The following is a 19,873-nucleotide window of genomic DNA, read 5'->3' on the forward strand; positions in this document are numbered from 1 at the left end:
CAGAACTGAATTTGCATTTTCTTGTGGAAGCTGTGGAGTTAGCACTTGTTCTGATCCTGGCAGGAATGTGTTTTGCAGTTGTGGCTCCTACACACCCAGCTCCTCATCCTTCTCCTGCCCTGTCTGCCTGTCCAGCCCAGGCCCAGGGGAGCGCTGCCCCGAGGAGCAGAGCTGCTGTCAGAGACAGCTTCCCGGGCACAAACCTGGAGAAAGTTTTAATTTCAATAATTTTAATTTAAATTTTAATTTGGAGTTTGACTCAGGATTCAGGGCAGACTCAGAGTATTTGGGTGACATATCCACAGTGGCTGGTGTTGCTCAAAGGCAGGACTTTCACTTGCTTTGCTTTTTTCAGTTCTGGAAATTTTATTTCTACGTATCCTCTCCTCCTCTCGGTTTTCATCCCAGGTGCTTTTATGAACCTCGATAGTTATTGAAAGCAAAAGACACCATAACATACTATCTCCAGCTTCCACTGTTCTCAAACAGCTTTTAATTACTGTCTCAATTAAATCTTTTCAAGGTCTTCCTCCCTCCTTTTCTGCATTGGCAGCACACTGGCTTTCTGTATCCAGAACTTCTGAGCCCAGAAGGGAAAGGGGAAGCCAAAACTAGTGAGAGATTTATTAAGATTTATACAACATTACTTTTGTGCCACCTCAGCTGACAAGCACAGTACCTGGAAGTGCAAGTTAGAAAGTGAGGCAGAGTAGAAACAGTCCTGTAGTTGGCCAGATTTCTACCTGGTCCCTCTCCATCCTTTTGGCCATGCAAATTCACTGCAGTGATCTGTTTGGAGGACATCTATTCCCACTCCAGCACTGGAGACGTGTTTGGGTTAGATTCAAATTCGTGGTCTATTTTGAGATATTTTAATTGAAGAGTCTAAGAATCCTCCTCTCAGAGGTACCAGCCTTCTCGAAATACTTTGTTAATTCCTTCTGAGCATTTAACAAAGTATTTCTTTCATAGCCTGTATAAACCATGGGTACTATGTTTAAACAGACTTAAATGGTTTAGGAATCTAAGTCTGATTGATTTTTGTAGTCAATGGGCTTATGTAGTTCTGGATAATATTCCCTCTATTATTCAATAAAGACAGCATGAAACCTGTCCCCTTAGAAATCAGTTTTTCCTGTCGACTTAGTAGACTCAAGATTCCTCACAGGATCTTTGAAGTTGTGAAGCAGGAAAAAAAAATAAAAAATAAAGTAAAATTATGGAACAAATGTGTTCCTGCACTAGGTGCTCTTCATCCACTGGAAATAGCGGATGGCAAAGGCAGGTCAGCGAGGAGACTCCCCGAGCTGTGATGTCGGAGAACTCGCACCCTCAGACCTCTGAGCTGCATCTGTAAATGTGGCACAGCTGCTGCCACAGCCCAGGGCCGCAAAACTCATTTGTCTGGGTTTTTCACTGGGAAGCAATGAATGCAGAGAGAGCAACATTTGTAAAGTTTAGAGCAGGGACTGCTGCGGTTGAACTGTATAATGCTGAATTTGATAAAGGCAGCGTAAGGAGCATGAGGAACAAAGGCCTGTCCAGCGTGGGAGGAGGCTGTAGCCCCATGGCAGGGACGGGTCCCCGGGGTCAGGCCGTGGAGCTGAACAGCATCTGTGTGTGTGTGTGCCACCCAGAGAGACGCCGAGAGGAGCTGACACTCCAGCGTCAGCAAAAGAGAGAGCCCAGAAGTGAGAGCAAACTGACAGAAAATGACAGGAAAAATATCCGTGATTGTCAACTGTGAGAGAATACAGGGAAATAAATGTAGTGAGACATCCTGTAAAAAGTTCAGGGAAGAAGAACTGGTTTCCTTCAGCCTTGTAAAGTGCGGGCTGGCTCCTGAGAGACCGCCGGGAGCCCTTCCTCAGAGCCACTGCTCGCATAGAAGGAACGAGAAAGGAGGGTTGGGATGGGAAGAGAGAACAACGCTATTTAGAAAGACACTGTGGTGAGTAAACGAGTTTGGCCTGGAAACAACAGCTGAAGTGAGTATAAATAAGAGGAGATGGAAAAAGCAAGTTAGCAGCCAAAGAGAAATATGGAGGATGTTTTGATCAGGTCTGCAAAGGTGAATTGCAGAGCTGAATAAAGGTACAGAAACAGAAGTGCTTCAAGCTGAGCAGTAGTGATACGAAGTAATCCATCAGTCAGGACTATCAGAAAAACTTTGGCATGAGCTTCATGCTACTACATGAAATTGAATCAAAATATACAAGCAATGCATGGCAAGAAATCAAAGCAATAGAGAAGCCTTTTGAGGGATTTATGCACCTTCTTTTAATCCATGATAAATGAAACTTATCCCAGTGAAATTTACCCCTGCAACCAAACAGTTAAGCTTGAAACCTTCATCTACAGACAAGGATAAATTTTTCCCTCTTTGCTTTTCTTACTTTGATAGGATCTGATTTGTTCAAAATAGTACCAGAAATGCCACAGTCATAAAATGTCATGCAAAGTGTGCAGAAAGTTTTAACCACATGTTTAAACCATGTCAAAACAAAAAGTGAAACAGTATTCTTCACAAACGACCATTTAAATGTGTGTACATGTGCAGGCATGTATGTTTAAGAGGTATCTAAATGAAGGCTCTCCTATCAGTGCTACTTTGCAAAACATTCAGTCAGTTAGTTAGTTGTAAATCTTTGCTGTAAAATAAAAAAACAACAAATTTCCAAAGCAGATAGACAGGTAGATAGATAGTTGTATAAGCACATGCATATTGTGAAAGAAAGTAACAAAGAAAAAAAAATACTGTTTGTGTCTGAGAGCTATTTAACTACCTAAATCTAGTTCTCCCAGTGAAAATTCCTTTAAACTGAAGCCACTTTAGTGCACTTTGTGTTTTCCGGAACAGTTGGCATGAAAAAATGTATTAAAAAGCCAGACCAGTAGGTGTTAATTTTGCACTTCTCAAATGAGAGATTGATTATTAGATATAGCTGGAGCCTTTATGTTGACAGTTAAATGCTGATTTCCCTGAAAAGTTGACATGTTAATACTTACATGCAAAAGGTCTCATTGCTCAAAGGTTCACTTGTTTCAGCAGTGATTTTCATTGCATATTCTCAGTCTCCAGTGAACCAAACCAGAATTGTCACCTGAAAATTTCAGTCTGCAAAGAGTACTGACTGCTCGTCTGTTTATAATGGGATAATCAGCAATGCCATTTCTGTACACTGCTCAAAAGAAAACCCCATCAAATATAAGCAAAACCACTTCCAATTGGCCCAATTTTGAGTTGTATGAAAATTATACATAAATGGGACAGGACTTCCTACAGGGGCTTATGAAGTACTGCTTCAAATTAAAATATGTATTAGCTGATTTCATATTCTAATCCTAGCTGAGGTTTTGTCTGGAAAACACTTTTTAATAGTCACAGTCATATCTGATGAGAATTGAAGGGCTTCTCTGTAACATGTTTATTGGCTCTGAATGAAGCACAACTGACGGTTTGGTCACAGAAACCTGCCAGAGGGCAGCTTACTTTAAAAGAAAAGAAACAACCGGTGACTTTTCAAGGTAACAGTGAACCTGAGGGTGCAGTTACACTCCAGCTTAACATGATTTAGGTGATCAGTTTTTAGGCAGCAAACTGTCCTGAACCGGCTCTCTGTCGGAGCCCATGAGCCCTGGCCTTGGTGCTGGGCCTGCGCAGGCCAAAGGACTGGGGTGGGACAGCAGCAGCCCCAGCTCACACCACTGTGTTGATCCCTTCAGGTCTCATCCTGACACAAACACTGCAGATTATTTTCAAAATCTGTGAAGTTCTTCAGATTAGGAATGCTCAGGGGGTTGAGTTTGTATGTATATTTTATTTTAATTGGGCTATTTTACCTTTCATTTTTCCCCCTCCAGTTGCGCTGGCATAAGCCTACAGTGAGCAGCTGCTGGGTTTTGTGCTGCCGTCTCCAGACAGGTACATGCTAGCTTTAGTATTTCGCCTGGGGTTATTAATAAACCATTGATACATCCAGGCAGGAGAAGCTGTAGCCATGCTTTCTGTGGGCTTTGCAGAGCAGAGAGGTAGGCAGTGGTTCTGGTGTAGTAACCAAACTTGTTTAGATGTTCCCAACTAAAATTTTATTTCTTTTTACCATAATGCAGCTAGATTTACAGATGTAAACAGTATGCAAGCAAATGTGCTTGCAGTTAACAGCTGTTCAGGCTGAGCTTATGAACATTGCTGCAAGTGAAATGGACAGTTGCATAAAAGTTTGTTCTATCTCAGTAAACCAAATCAGCCTCAAATCAAGCAGAGAAAAAGTTGTTTTGACCCAAACCAGTCCCTGTTTATCTGCAAGAGACCAGGCATATGCACACAGTGGGAGGAATTCAAATTATTGAGTGAGCAAAGGCAGTGTGGCTGGTCCACGGAGCAAAACCTGCTATTAAGATATGGCAGGTGCTATGCAGAGTCATTATGGCAAAAATAGATAGTCGCAGCCCAAAGTTTTTATCACTAATAATCTAGTTACGGTTAATCAAAGATTATTTTTACAGCAAAGTGACCTGTGAAGGAGGCTGTTAAAGTTGATGGTGTCTGTTTTCCATTAAAAATAATCCATTTACTTTGGTAGAGCAGTCAAATGTTCTGCATTAAAGGTACATTGCAAATATGGTTTTTTTCCAAGTTTCCCGAAGATAGCCTTGTAGAGATTTTTGTGCTAACTGAAGAGGTTTATTTGGTGTCCCAGTGAGCCCTCAGTTGAAGCACGAGCTAACAGCAGTGTGTAAACCAGCCCGAGCACAGTCACACACGCACAGAAATCAGCACCTTTATGGGAGAAATCTGTTTCCAACTGTTTCACCGCATTTATCATCATTTGGAAGGACTCTCCCACCTGGTTCGGAAGAGATCTTGAACCCAACAGCATTAGTCTTAATGCCAGTTGTTGTGCTGTCTAGTGAAATGGACTGGGCACAGGGAGGAATTCGATTACTCCGTGAGCCGTCGTAATTGTGTGGTGCACCACGTAACCATGCAGGGCGAGGCACGATAGCCACAATGCCCTCACAGCAGTTATCAAACCAGCAATGTACTTCTGGAAATGAGATTATTCAGGAAATACTGATGCTTGAGAAAGGGAGCGACTTGGCCTCCAGCCTGGTTCCCGCGCTGACCCCAGGCGAGCAGGTGGCTTGCGATGGCCACACGCTCCACCATATGTTGTTCCTCAGTGCTCAGCATTGTATTAGCATCTGCAGTCTCTAGATTCATAGATCTTTTAATTAACACAGTGGAAAAATGAGCAAAAACAGCAATAAAACCAGTAAGGGAAATAATAGAAGCTTCTGTGACATATAAAGCAGATAAAACTGTTACATTTTAGACTGCTATTTATTCTCTTCTGGTGACTGAAATATTTAGTCCAGAAAAACTGCACCCAGATAACAGCAGCCATCCCTTCACAGTGCATGCTGCACTCAGCAGCCACATACTGGTTGTCTTTCAGGTTGATGGGCTGCCCCACCTCTAACTGGGAGTATGTTTAATTCCTCCAGATCCCCGTGCAAGAGGTATCAGACGAGTGAGGTCAATCTTCCAGCATTTCTTCCAGCATGGTTTGGAAACTGCTTGGTTAACACCCTCACCTGCAGGGAAAAAGGCAAAAAGCTAACCATATATATGAATAATTTACTTAATCTGTGACTGAAATGCTGAATTCACAAAGCAAAATCCTTACAAGTAATTACAGCTTGGCTATTGTATCATGTGAAGTGTGCTATATTGGTATATTATTATGTTACAAAGAATTAACAAGCTTATATTTCTTATGGTATATAAGTCTTATTAACATTTCTTGCTTAGTAAATAAATTGTGGAAATATGTGGGGCTCTTCTAGTATGTCATTTTCCTTTTGTGCTAACAGTCAATTAAAGTGTTAGGACATTGACAACCTCTAATAGTTTTCCACTATGCCAGTGTTGACTGCAACCTTGAAACAATAACATTCAGACCCGGAAAATTTTCTAGTTGATATTGCATGACGTGAAGTGTGTGTGTTTATTTGCATGACTGCATAGGTATAATAAAGTTCCCACCTTAATGGACTTGTGCAAATACCTCTTAGAGGGTGCTAAGTTATTTTTCACGTTAAATTTTGTTCCACACTGGAGCTGGACCTCAGAAAAGAGTATGCTTGTTGAAACTTCTTCAGCCACACCTAATTAGAGGTACATAACAGAGAAGCAGTACTGGGTGAATCCACCAAGTGCCTTGATGACACATTGATGAGACATGGTTGAATGAAATTGCTTTACTGTCTTAATCATTCTTTTTTTCTCTCCCCTCGCCTCCGTCTTCCCCTTAATTTTTTTTCCAGGTGAGGTTAGAGTGGCCAACAGACCTCACTGTGAACCCTCTAGACAATTCACTGTATGTCCTGGACAACAACATTGTCCTGCAGATCTCTGAGAACAGGCGTGTGCGAATTATTGCAGGACGCCCCATCCACTGCCAGGTGCCGGGCATCGACCACTTCATCGTCAGCAAGGTGGCCATCCACTCCACCCTGGAGTCAGCCAGGGCCATCGCCGTGTCTCACAGCGGGATACTCTACATTGCAGAGACAGATGAAAGAAAGATCAACCGTATACAGCAGGTCACAACCAACGGTGAGATCTCTATAATCGCTGGAGCCCCATCAGATTGTGACTGCAAGATTGACCCGAATTGTGACTGTTTTTCAGGTAAGGCAATGTTTGGTATTTCCTGTTGAGATCTCCTGGAACAGTTGCTGATTAGCAAAGTGACAAGGGAAAGGAGAGGCGAGCAATGATTCTGTTTCCTTGGAAAGCCAAAAAGCTCATCAACTGCTCTTTGTGGATTTAATCCACTGGATGCAGAGGTGTGAGTCTTCCAGTTACAACTGGAGGAACCCCAAGGTGGTCTTAGCTCCAAGTCTGCCGTTCTGTGTCAGCTATGTTTGCCCATGCTGATGATGGTACCAGCTCCAGTGCAAGTTGCACTGAATCAGGCAGCCCTTCTCAACAAGGAGGCATCAAGGTGTTTCACAGCCAGTGAAAAACACTAGCTTATGCCTTCTCAGCGCTTGTGTCATGCTGCACAACCATCAAAATGATGCAAACACATGATGTTCAGAATTTCTTCTTGTATGTGCGCTTTAAACTGGAACAGCCAGTGCCGGGCCCACGCTGCACCACTGGATATCCTGAGCAACACAGCTCTTCTGCTATGCATGCACCAGAAAAATTGTGGCTTTTTTTTTTGCTTTCATAAAAATGTATTTCATAATGGTACAAAGGACAGCACTCCCATATACAGAGGTGTGCAATATGTTGTCATCTTGTCATCTCTAAGAACCACTATGTCCAGCTCCATAATGTCATCATCATTCTTAAGCCTCCCATTTCAAGTAAAAGGTTAATTACTGACAAGAAAACATTAAGTATGTCAAGAATAGAGAGAAAAAAATGTAAATGGTCTTCCAGAGAAGATGAGTTGCTGACCCAGCATTGTAATGATAATCAAAGCTTCATGTCCATTTGCCAAGTGCTGCCAGCTTCAGTTACAGCTATGGTAGAGCAGTACTGAACAGAATCCTCTTCAGGGTTCTATTGAGGGAAACTGCCCTCACTGCTGAAAAATTAAAGACTATGGGAAATCTAAAGATTGTGCCAGTGCTGGGCTGGTGAGAGGAAGGGTGAGAAGACCAGCTAATTTGTTGATCTCCAAGGAAGCATACACTATGCTCAAAATTTGCACCAAATTTCATTTCTCAATCAGGAGAAAAGGAGCAATACAAACACTAATGTGTTTTTCTCCAAGAATGAGGTTTAATGTGCTTTATTGCTAGTTACAGAAAATCCTGCTCATGCAAAGTCATTTTAATATGCATATACAGCCCATGATAATGCAAATATTCTCCTCAAACCTTAAAATACACAAACCATGTCAATTATCAAGTGATACTGGAAGGGATGGTTTCTCAAGGCCCTGTTTGACTATAATTCTTCTTTTGCTTTCCTGTTGTGTTGAGTTTTTAATAAGTATAAACTAATCTTTGCTTCAGAGTAATCTTAGCTGAATTACTAGGTTTTATTTTCACTTTGTTTTATTTATAAGACAATTCTACTTTAACTACATACCACTAGACAAATAGTAGGAGACTAAACTTCAGGTGTCATGGGTTTTTCTCTTTCACAATTTGCCATTAATGCTTTCCTGAGCAGCAGGATTTTGGCCTTAGCAAAAGTGGTGTCAATTAGATAATTTATGTTCTTGTTTGTCTTCAATGAGACTGATTTAGAATGATACCAGCCTTAGATAATACAGATGTAATTAGTTGGAAGAAGATACTGTTTTATTGACCTGTAAATGATACTGAGGAGAAGCAGGATGTCAGGCTGTGGGGATCAGTTTAAATATGAACACTAAAGGTTGCTAAAATTACCTTTTGTCCTTCAGGTGATGGTGGATATGCCAAAGACGCAAAGCTGAAAGCACCTTCCTCTCTAGCTGTCTCTCCCGATGACACCCTGTACGTAGCAGACCTCGGCAACGTTCGCATCCGCGCAGTCAGCCGCAACAAGGCTCACCTCAGTGACACGAACCTGTACGAGATCGCATCGCCAGCGGACCAAGAGCTGTATCAGTTCACCATCAATGGCACCCACCTGCACACGCTGAACCTCATCACGAGGGACTACATCTACAATTTCAGCTACAGCGGGGAAGGGGACATTGGCACCATCACCAGCAGCAATGGGAATTCGGTTCACATCCGCAGGGACACCAGCGGGCTGCCCCTGTGGGTCGTGGTGCCAGGGGGCCAGGTCTACTGGCTGACAATCAGCAGCAACGGGGTCCTGAAAAGGGTTTATGCCCAAGGCTACAACCTGGCTCTGATGACTTATCCTGGAAACACAGGGCTTTTAGCAACCAAAAGCGATGAAAATGGATGGACAACTGTGTACGAGTAAGTCCATGACTTAAACACCTGATGTAAGGAACCCTATTTTAAATTAACACTGGTATTATTTTTACTTCTATTCATTTAAAAAGACACTCTGCTACTACTGCTGCATGAGAAAGGACAAGTAGTGCTGTGTTGCACAAGTTTTTACAATTAAGCACTACCATTTCTTAATTGCCAAAGCCTGTCATATGTAAAAGCTCTGTACGTAGTCCCCATTAAGTGTAGCAGAAACTGCCTGAAATTGCACTTCATTTATCATAGCGAATATGTTTCTCTAGGTGAAAATATGATTGTGGAATTTTTTGTAACTGAAGAAGTAGAGGCAAGTTGTGACATTAATCAGGAATTTGAAAAAAAATCCCAAAGAAGGCAAAAAGGGGAGAATTAGCATGCTCATTGGAGAAGGGAGTGTTGCAAAGGAAAGGGAGAATCTCAGTGGAAGGAATATTCAAGGACAAGAGTGGACTTGTCTCCATCAGCAGGGGGAGAGGATATGTAACAGCAAAAGGCTGTGTGTAAGGGGAATGGGAATGGCCTTGTAAGCAAGGTGTTCAGGAGACCTTTGATGGCACTTCTCTAGACAAAGACAAGCCAGTTAAAGATGCAGTCAGAACATGCCAATCTGGTCCCAGAGAGAGAGCAACCCAAGAGAAAGTTTGGTTTTTATTTATAAAGAGGTGCGATGTATCAGGGTTTCTTGTCATTTATAGTTAATTGTCATAATCCCTGTTTGAGGATGTGACAAGTGATGGATGGAAATGATATGTTAACATTGCAGTATTAGTTCAGAGTCTTCGGGGAGGATACAAATGCCTGCTTTCTGTGGACTGTAGGAGTTCATGGTGAAAAACTAAAACAAAATGCCATCCAGGTGAGGTATGAACAGAAAACACATAGAGGAGAATTCAGTTACTGCATAAGCCACCTGGCAAAGTAGTTGAGTCACCATCATTACAGGTTTTCAAAATTATATTTTCTTAAAATGGACATAGGATAAAAGCAGAGAGAATTGCTACCTAGTGCGTGGGATTTTTTTATTCAAGGGGATGTTTTTCCATCCTGCCCTCTATTATTCTGCCAAAGACTAAATTGATAGGGTGAACATAAGTATAAACCATTAGAGAGGGACATTTTTGCAAATATGCAGGAAAACAAAACCATACAGGGATTTCCTGCTTCAGTTCTCATTATCAGGCATCTATCAATACAAATTTAAATTATCTTGCAAAAAGACAAAGCTCGCTGTTGTCCTGGTGCTGTTTAAACACTGAACTGAGCGCTGCCTTTTATAAGCGGAACTGTCTTAAAATATATGCTGCTTTGTAATAATTTCAACACTGAGATTGATCCATTTAAATCCCTACTTGAAGACGGCATCAATCCAGACCATGGAGCAGTGAGGCTTTCAAAAAGCTTTTACAGTAGCTCCAGGTCATGCCTATTACTTCTTAAAATGCTGAACACCTTGCGTTGTTGCGGGACCTGGATTGTTAGAGTACATTAGAGCAGATCATTTTTAGTTGTGTGCTTCTTAATCTTGTTTTTCTTCCTCTGTCCCACTGACATGGAGTGAAAACCATTTCACACAGTTATTGCTTGTTCCTGTTGTCTTCTGGCAGGTTGTTTGTTTAAGTATGACTCAAGGACAGTGAAGATCTTTTAAAGGACTTCACCTGCTTGCAAGTGCCTCCCATTGTATGTAATAGAAATTTCTTCACAAAGAGATAACTGTGCCTGGAAACGATCGATATAATGTATATGATTTACACAAAGAAATTTTGCTAAATTGAACAATTTTTCATACTTTCACAGCTTTGACTGCTGCAGGCTGGGTAACACTGTCCTCACTGATGCTTCAAGCTGTCTGGCCTTTGCACGACCATGCGCTTCCGCCAGTCTGGATCAGTCCCTAGCAATCAACAGAATTTCAGTTGTTAGCATTACAAAAACAACAGCAGAATTAAACAGTGAAGTCATGTCATTCATATTTGTGTTCAGTCAAATATTTAAAGTCACCTTCATAATATATTACAAATTCCGAATGGCTGATACACACAATGTCGCTCAGCCTGTTCCTGTCAGAGGCAGTTGACTCTAATCAGCGCTGTGCTGAGTAATGTGCTTTCAGGAGATGCTGCTCACTTTCTGCCATAAATAGGTCATGGGCTGTGATGGTCCTTAGTTATCCTTTAACCAGGCATTATTTTCCAGACAGGTCACATTCTGAACTGACACTTGATTTCAGTTTGAAAATTAGATTTCTTTGAAAAGATTACTTACATGTGAGTTGCTTCTGAGTCCTATATGAATGTAGTGTTGGAGCACAGAAAATTATCGTATAAGCAACTTTCAAATTGCTTGGAATCGTCTTCTCTGTTTAAACTAGATTTGCATTCACATCCCAAAGTTCAACCCATGGCACTGTCAAGCTGAAAAAAGGATGAGTTTGTTTAACAACACATATCACACGTACTCGGGAATATGAGCAAAGATAATGAACTGTTCAGAACATCTACCTATATGTCAGATTCACTCACAGAGGGAAATTATTAAGAGGTAGAAAACCACCTACAAAAGTACTTGTCATCCATCTACTCTAATCTGATGGAATGGAAGTACTGAAAGAGCTCTTGCATAAAATTATAGCTAATGTACAATTTTCAGTCATCTACATTTTTTTAATATTGTATCATTAAAGCTGTAAAAGGGGAGCGGGAGCACTGGGCCTCTATTAAATCAAGCACAAGAAAACACCTGCAAGAAACAACTCTCTGAAAAAAATAATTAGACCGCTTTCCCTTTGAAATGATACAACTCTTAACTGTGCTACACATAGAAATGCAAATGGATTGTGAAGCTGTATCCCCGAGTGCACATCTCAGATATTGGTGAGCACTTCCTTGTGTGGGTACTGAAATCAATGCAATTATTTGCATGATTAAATGGTCACTGACATGATTAACAGTGGCATAACTGGGCCCCAAATTAACATTAAGAAATATCTCAGGATCCTGCCCCTATTAGTATGGGTAGGACATTGCTGTGCAGGAACTGAGTCCCAGTGTGCTACTATTCATCATGTGAAAGGTGGCAGAATCTCTCCTCAGAGGGCTGGGTTTCTCAGAGCAATCTGGAATTTAAAAACCCTTTAGATGGTCACACTGTGGAATAATTACTGAGACACTAATCTGCATGTTCTCCTTGAAGTCATTTGGAGCATCAACATGAGTAAGAGTCCACTGGTGTGTGCTCTGGTCTCCTTGTAATTCAGTTCTGTATCTGGACCATCCAGTAACAGTTAATCCCATTTTCAGCTAGACTGGGAGTTTTGTATCACTTCATCAGCATCACCAGCAGCAAGACCGGTTCCTTAGTGAGAATGGATCCTGAGTCTTGTGCACAAGTACATTTCAATAATATGGCTGCATTTACGCCATAAAAATGCGTGATCTGGGGATTTTTCTATGGCACGGTAGAAAATCCAAATAAGCGAGGAGCTGTCATGTCTGTTTGATCAAGCAGTAAATGAAATATAACTGCCCGATGTTAATGGAGTTTTCTAATGGCGAAAAGTAGTGATCTGAGTCAATTTTAATCGCTGGGTGTGGCACCCAGTCGATTTGCACAGAACCAGTGTAAGGGTGGAATGTAAATTAGTCGCATGATTTATGTGTGAGCAGTAGAAATGAAAGAGAGATTATATTGTATTTAAGATTTGATTAATTTATTTGTCAAAAACCACAAAATGGCCACTAGCTCATTCTCCACTGTTTCATTTGAAAAGAACAGCTGCTGTATTTTTCTTTTTTTATACTGGGGGAAAGAGAAAAATTCCTGATCTTTTTCACCAAAACTTTTTGTGACATATAGATTTTGTCTGACTAATTAGGGGGAAATAAAGACCCTAAGGAAATTATGCCAACACATTAAAGTGAAGGACATAGCCAGATTGTCTGCTGATGTGAATTGGAAGAGCTCCACTGGAGGCAGCAGAGCTTTGCCGGTTGGTAACCCAGCCAGCTGAGGATATGTTTTGTGAATGAGGGAAGACAGTTAATAAAACATGAAAAATTCATTATGCTTTCCTACCTGCAAAAATAGGCTTCTATTTTATGAACATGAGTTAGTTTTACTCATGCAAATACAGCTGCAGTATCAGTGAGGTGTCTTGGATGAATAAAAATGCGTTAGCGTCAGTAAGGTTTTTAAGATGGAAGGCATTAATATGAAACAATATCAAGCACTAGGCAATGTTGTGCATTGTTTTCCATGTGAGACATCAGAAAGAACAAATATATCTGTAGAACTGAAAAGACCCATTAGGAACAGTGCTCCAGAGCTTTTGAATTAATTATCGACTTTTTCATAACATGGCCCAATTAACATAAAGTACCTTAAAGAAAAAGAATTTCTTCAGCACTGATAAAATTTTGGTGAACTGAAATGTGGTGCTTTAGATTCTGGTGCTGTTACTTGTGAAGAGAAGTTCCTGCTGATTTCAGTAGGCCTGTGGGGAACGTAACACGAGAGTAAAAACCATGTAGGCAACTTAATCGCTGCAAATTTCAATCTAATTTTATCGCTATTGTTACGCTTTAGGTCTCTGTTTTAAATTCACCATTCCTATTATGTACTTCACACATCACCAACAAAAGGCAGGTTTTGAGTGTTGCAGAATCTAAGAATCGCTCTGATTTAAACTTAAGGGTAAGAAAACCCCTTTTTGGGTTGAGCTGGTCGCCTGAATGCCAAGTGACCTCCAGCGGCCACCCTCCTCCAGCACATCCCGCTGGGCTACAACCACTGGCAGAGGCTGGACAATGCAGGTAGCAGCTCCCACTTGCATTTTATCCAGCACCACTGAAGAAGAGTTTAAGCTGGAATTCGGATTAGGGAATTTCGAGTGAATAAATGGACCAATTCTTACCTTTTTATTTATTGAACAGTGTTGACAATGCTTCTTACTTTTTTTTTTTTTTTTCTTTTAAGAGTTATCTACAAGAAAATGGGGATGTATATTCATGTCTCTTTAACATCCTGTGTTGCAGGTATGACTCTGATGGCCATCTGACCAATGCGACCTTCCCAACTGGGGAAGTCAGCAGTTTCCACAGTGATGTTGAAAAATTGACTCGAGTGGAACTTGATACTTCAAACAGAGAGAGTGTGATCACAGCCACAAACTTCTCAGCTACCTCTACAATATATACTTTAAAACAAGGTAATTAATGCATTTCTGTTATTTCTTCCCTAACAATTACATTTCAAACTCTAGACATTATTGCATTCTTAACTGTTTGCCAAAAAAAAGACATTGGAATTAATTCACTTGTTTCTTCCTTGCTTCAGTACAAATAGCTAGATACTACCTATAATTCTCCTGGGGTACTAATTAGAAACAAGACACAAGTGAATTATTTTCCTCCTAGAAGAATCCCATGGATAGACTCTAGTTATTGAAACCTCTGATATCTCCAGGCTTTATGTGCTACTTTCTATTTCAGTATCCAGAGAACTTAGGCTGACCTATAATACACTGAACTTTGTTATTCTGAGTAATGCTGCCCAGAAGAGTGACATGTTCCCCTGACGTTTTAGCACCGAAAAGCCTTGTTTGGCCAATGCCATGAATTCTTTCTGGTCGTGCTGTGTCCTGCTGTGTCCCACGGCTGCTGCTCACTGCCTCGAGGATGAGATTTTGACTCAACCGCTGTAGACACCCCAGTATTGCCCTGGAAATATCATCTCTCTCTAGAAGAATTTACTCTCTGCCTAATGGAAATGCCCAAGTGTTCCCTCCAGATTTTGCAGGTTCATCACTAAAGTTCCGGTTTTATATAGTTTAATTGATATGAGGTTTTTTTCCTCCTTGTTGATTTTTTTGTTGTCAGTGGCTTGTTCAGGCTTTGAGAGGGCAAGTGCTGGGAAATAGGTCTCTGCTTTGCTTCCCAGTCTGCTATAGAAAAGCTTTGTAACCCTGAGCAAGTCATGGAACTTTGCTTCCTCTCAGCTTTTGATCTATAAGAAAAATATAGGAAGAACTCACCTCACAAGATACTCACTGATACCTCTTTACTATTGCATTGCAGAGACAGCACTGAATAAGAGGAAATAATTATTTTATGTTGTTGTATCACCTGTTAGCCTTTGTCCACGTGACCCCATCTGCTCTCTGCATCGCTTACTGACTGCCTGAGTGTATGTCTGTCCTTAAATCTGAAACTCCTCGAAGTTGGTATGTTACCAAGTCCTGTGTCAGGAAAGTGCTGGCACACCATGAGCATTGCCAGAAATGGACAGCTGTAGTTGTTACTATACCGTATATTTATTAATTCATATAATTTGCATATCTCCTTATCTCTGTGAAACTATCACAAAGCACCCTGTCAACAACCAGCCAGACATGGTATCCTTACATCTGGGTCACAAAGTCTCTTTTAATGTAGTGCTTGTTACCTTCACTTTCTGACACACCCAACTATTTTGCACATATTCATATCCCAAGAGCTGGACCCGTTTCTTCTGTGTGAACCAGCTTAAAAGAAAAAAAAAAAAAAAAAACGCTTTTCACAGTCCCTTGCTGGTTTGTATTCAGTTGCATTTTAAGGGTGAGACTTTGTCCCTTAGCACTAACCATTGAAGCTCATGATCGAGTTGTCCCCCGGCAGCTGACCCACAGTCACCTTCAGCGTGCACGTCCCTCTCCTGGCCAAGCGCAGGGCAGTGCGGCACCGTGCAGAGGAGCTGCAGCGCACAGGCCGGAGAAAGGAGCGTGCCTTGTCTGTACGCCTCTGCATCCCTCGGTGGAGACCTGCTCTGGACCCTCTGCGTGCTGCGGGCAGCTTTGGCACTCGGGAGGAGGCTGTCCTGGCTTGTCCCAGCTGCCCTCAACAGTCTTCTGCAGCCCGATCCTGAGCTCCAGAGCTGCTCGCCGTGCCACATTGCTGACCTGTTCCATTTTTCTGCCAAAAACTGCTTCCCAGTGGGTCTGTGGCACCAGGCTCTGGACCTCACCGTGCCCCAAGGTCCAGCTGCAAATGGGGGAGAGGAAGGAGTTTAGTACGGGGATACAGGGAAAAGGGACAAAATGAGAGACTGGCTGAGGCATTTTGAAAATGGCTTTCTCACTTGACTTCACCTACTCATTGCTGTCATTCAAGCAGCACACTGTCTTGTTAACAGATCCCAATGTGCTAAAATCATCAGAATAGCCGTGGTCAGAACCCAGCCTATGGGTCTGCATACTTGTAAGTATGCTGAATGCAGAAACTGCTTCAGGAAACCTTCACGATGGAAATCATCAGGCCAAATGTAACAAAAATCTCTTCAGACATGGGAAGGCCTGTAGGTTACAGGTTTCAAAAACCACACTGCAGCTGGTTCAGTACGTTTAGCTGTCTGTAACCTGGGGACAAACAAATCCCTATTGCACCTAACATTTGCCTCGTAAATCCAGAGATCTGAACTTTTCTCTGTTGCCTGTTTTTGGTTGTTGTTTTTTGACAGATAACACACAGAATATCTACCGGGTCAGCCCAGATGGGTCTCTGAGAGTCACCTTTGCCAGTGGAATGGAAATCACGCTTAACACGGAGCCTCATATTCTAGCAGGGGTTGTCAGCCCCACTTTAGGGAAGTGCAATATCTCCCTTCCTGGTGAGCATAACTCAAATCTCATTGAATGGAGGCAGAGGAGGGAGCAGACCAAAGGCAATATCTCCACGTTTGAGAGAAGGCTAAGGGTAAGGCTTCCTCTTGTGTAAAGTGCAGTTTTCCCTTTGAAAGCCATTGAACTAAAATCGTGTTGAAATGTTCTATTTTATAATAAGAGCAGCGGAAAGTTTGTATCAATGGTGGGCCCCAGCCATGAATTTCAAAACCAAACTCCTCTGACAGTTGCAGGAGTGTTTCATCTCTGTTTGAATTTGCTTGTGAGACTTGACCTCAAGACATAATTACTCTTTTTCTTGCTCTTCTTTTTTGACTAAGAACTTAATTACGGCTTTGGAAGAAGCTGTGAGCAAAGGACGGTGCGTAGTTGCTCTGGCACAGCAGCAGAGTTGGAGCCACGTTCTGCCGCTCTCAGATCTGTCAACCCTCATTCTTCTGGGCGAAATCACAGGTGCCAGGCTCTGCCTGGGGCAGGAGGTCTTGCCGGGCACACCTTGGGTGTCCTGCCAGCGCCCATCCTGCAAACCTGAGCAATGGGAAAGCCCCTGTGCATCAGACAGGCTGTGTGTCCTGCCCTCTGCCTCCGGCTCCCAAACGCCCTGGCTCGCTCTGGCTGGGTTATGCTATGGCTCTAGCTGCTTTGACATTGCACCTGTGGTTTATATTTGTCTGTGAGGAGAACTCATAGATTACAATGACAGATGGTCAACATTCAGCATTCAATTAGGTAACGCTAAGGCTCAAAGAATCTGCTACCTTGCAGAACAGGCTTTTTATTAAATCGGTTCTGTTTTTCACATGAATACCCCTTAAAATGTCTGTACCAGTAGTAGGACTGCAAATTTTGGCCTTAAAAATATTACTTTATTAACTATAGCCTTTCTGGATAGGAATTATCTCTGAAGGTATATCTGTTTGCTCTGAAAATATAGAGATGGTTATTAAAATCTCCGTATTGTCTTTTGGTGATGATTTACTGTGTATTTTTTGAAGTGTATCATCTGTTTGATTTTCAACTGCTCTGACCAATCAAAAACACAAGTCTTGGGTGATCTGGACAGACTGGCCACTGCATCTGAAATACCTGTTTGAAAGGGCAGCTTTCAGAATTGGAAGTCACAGTTACTTTATTAGGACATCAGAAGTGGGGGAAAGCTTCATTTAGTTTTTCTTGGCCATCTTCTGACTGCTCCCTCTCTGGCATAGTGTGGATCCTCATAGCTCTGTCGTGGGAGGCAGGTGAATAGTGCAGCTGGCAAGGAAGGCAACGAGCAGCAGAATCTACCCAGGGACAGCTATCTTTATTTGGTGGTTAAAGGAAATATGTGGGACATCAGGAGCAAAAATACCATCATATAGTGTGTTTGAAGCATTGCACCAATTAATGAAGGGATTTAAAGCTTACTGTTGACAGATCCTTGAGTACTGCTGGGAAAAAAATATAGCATCATTAGAAGCCCTTATGCTGGATGAGGTTCTGGTGGGACCTTCTGAAAACTTCTAGTAAGTCATATTTTAAAAAGAAAGTTTTTAAACGCTTGATATGCCATGACTGGCATAATAGGAAATGTGTTAGAAAGCTTGCAATGTAGGGCAGGAAGAACTATGCTGAACTTTGAAAATACATGTAAAGAAAAGCTCTGGGGATTGGACCAGTTCTCAATGGAAATGTGCAGACTTGTGGGAGCCATCATTTAAAGAAAAAACAAAACACAGCACAATGGAAGAGTTTTCTGAAGGGGAAGAAGAAAAGGAAAGAAAAAAAAAAAAGCATAGAAATAAGGTTTAAAGATGTTACTTAGAGATCAGTCCTGATACCATCACTGAAACAAACAGCTTTGAGTGCTAAGAGGTATAAATTAGAAGGTGAGTAACTGGGTGAGGTAAAGGATGACCTAGTTGAGAAGAAGAAAGCTTTTCATTCTCCTCCTGGTCCTAACATTCTTAACTCTTAATCACAATTGGCAACCATCCTCAAAGTATGTCACTCTATTAGTGCTATTTCAAGTTTTGGAAAGAGGCCACTGTTAGCACGTTCTGAATAATGCTGTAAACGTTGTGTTTTAAAAAGTGGGGTTTTTGCATGGTGCGAATTCCTTGCTCTAGAAATAGAGCAAAAGTGAGTAAGTGAACTGAAATGCTAGAACAGACATCTACCTTCATTTCAGTATCTAAATCAATGAGGGAAACGGGAATTAATCACAGGTTTCTTTTAAGTGCAGAACTGCCTGCCCTGACACTTTCTGAAAGTATATGAGTCTGTAGGCATGTATGCATTTTATATTAATAATAAATCTATGTACGATCAGGCATTTTAACATCAATCTTAATCTACCAAGACTTCTTTTTTATCAATTGAGCTGCTGTTTTAATTGACTTCTAAAAATGAAGCAAAGACTGTTGTTAAAACCAATGAGCATGATGCATAGTAATATACTGATTAGAATGCAGCTCTGTTCCCTCCTGTCTTTTGCATAACTTAGAAGAACTTGGCATTGGATGCAGTCCAGGTTTTATAACTGAGTATCTACCAAATTGAAAATTGAATGCTTGATCAGTCTCCTTATTTTTGCTTTTTTATTTTTTTTTAAATTAAAAAATGCAAGTAACTCACTGGCCTCAACTCAAAAGTCCTGCAGATACAGGCTTTGACAGCTATGTTTATTATTGCATTTAGCAAATGATCTCCCCTTATTTACCAGTCTTACGGCAAGTTCCAATGACAGGAATAAATCCTCTGCCAGTGTGTATCAGTTTACATTGACTCAAATCAAAACACAGACAAGGAAATAACACAATCTCATCTGTTTTACACATCGTAGACACTTTAATTTTGAGAATGAAAGTCAAGAGAGCTGCACATTTCTGTGATTATCTACACTGCAAAATTTCTAGCTATGAAACTAATGGGAGTCAATGAATGTTTAAAAATACATAATAAATATCTTTTTATGCACAACTAACATTATTATTGAAGTCAGCTGAATTTTCCTCCCTGTTTTCATCTGCTGAAATTCTGACCTGCCATTGCTTTCAGAAACCAGTTTCCCTGGCTTATAACAGAACGCATGAGCTCCAGCCTCTCACAGGAGCTCCTTACTACATTCCGTGTGTGTTGCAGGAGTCATCTTTAAGAAGCCACTGGGATTTGAAATCAGCTTTTCAGTGGCAACATTGAGACCCACTACCCATGTGTCGTCCTGTCTCGCCTTGAGAAGGGTGTTAAATTTAACTTAAATCTGAGGAAGTAAAT

At 41.4% G+C, this 19,873-nt stretch overlaps 1 protein-coding gene across 2 annotated transcripts in view; it reads left to right on the forward strand.

The window, feature by feature from the left end:
- The window catches only part of TENM1 (teneurin transmembrane protein 1), a gene marked incomplete at both ends in the record, with an annotated part of 239,415 nt that overhangs the window by 208,779 nt on the left and 10,763 nt on the right, over window positions 1-19,873 (forward strand). For both annotated transcript variants that reach the window (XM_080352763.1, XM_080352764.1), the window contains 4 exons: window positions 6,334-6,700; window positions 8,439-8,949; window positions 13,998-14,170; window positions 16,456-16,691. In XM_080352763.1, the coding sequence (XP_080208889.1) occupies window positions 6,334-6,700; window positions 8,439-8,949; window positions 13,998-14,170; window positions 16,456-16,691 (1,287 nt within the window). The remainder of the gene's footprint in view (window positions 1-6,333; window positions 6,701-8,438; window positions 8,950-13,997; window positions 14,171-16,455; window positions 16,692-19,873) is intronic.

Source organism: Nesoenas mayeri, assembly GCF_963082525.1.
Source record: "Nesoenas mayeri genome assembly, chromosome: 13".
NCBI lineage: Eukaryota > Metazoa > Chordata > Aves > Columbiformes > Columbidae > Nesoenas > Nesoenas mayeri.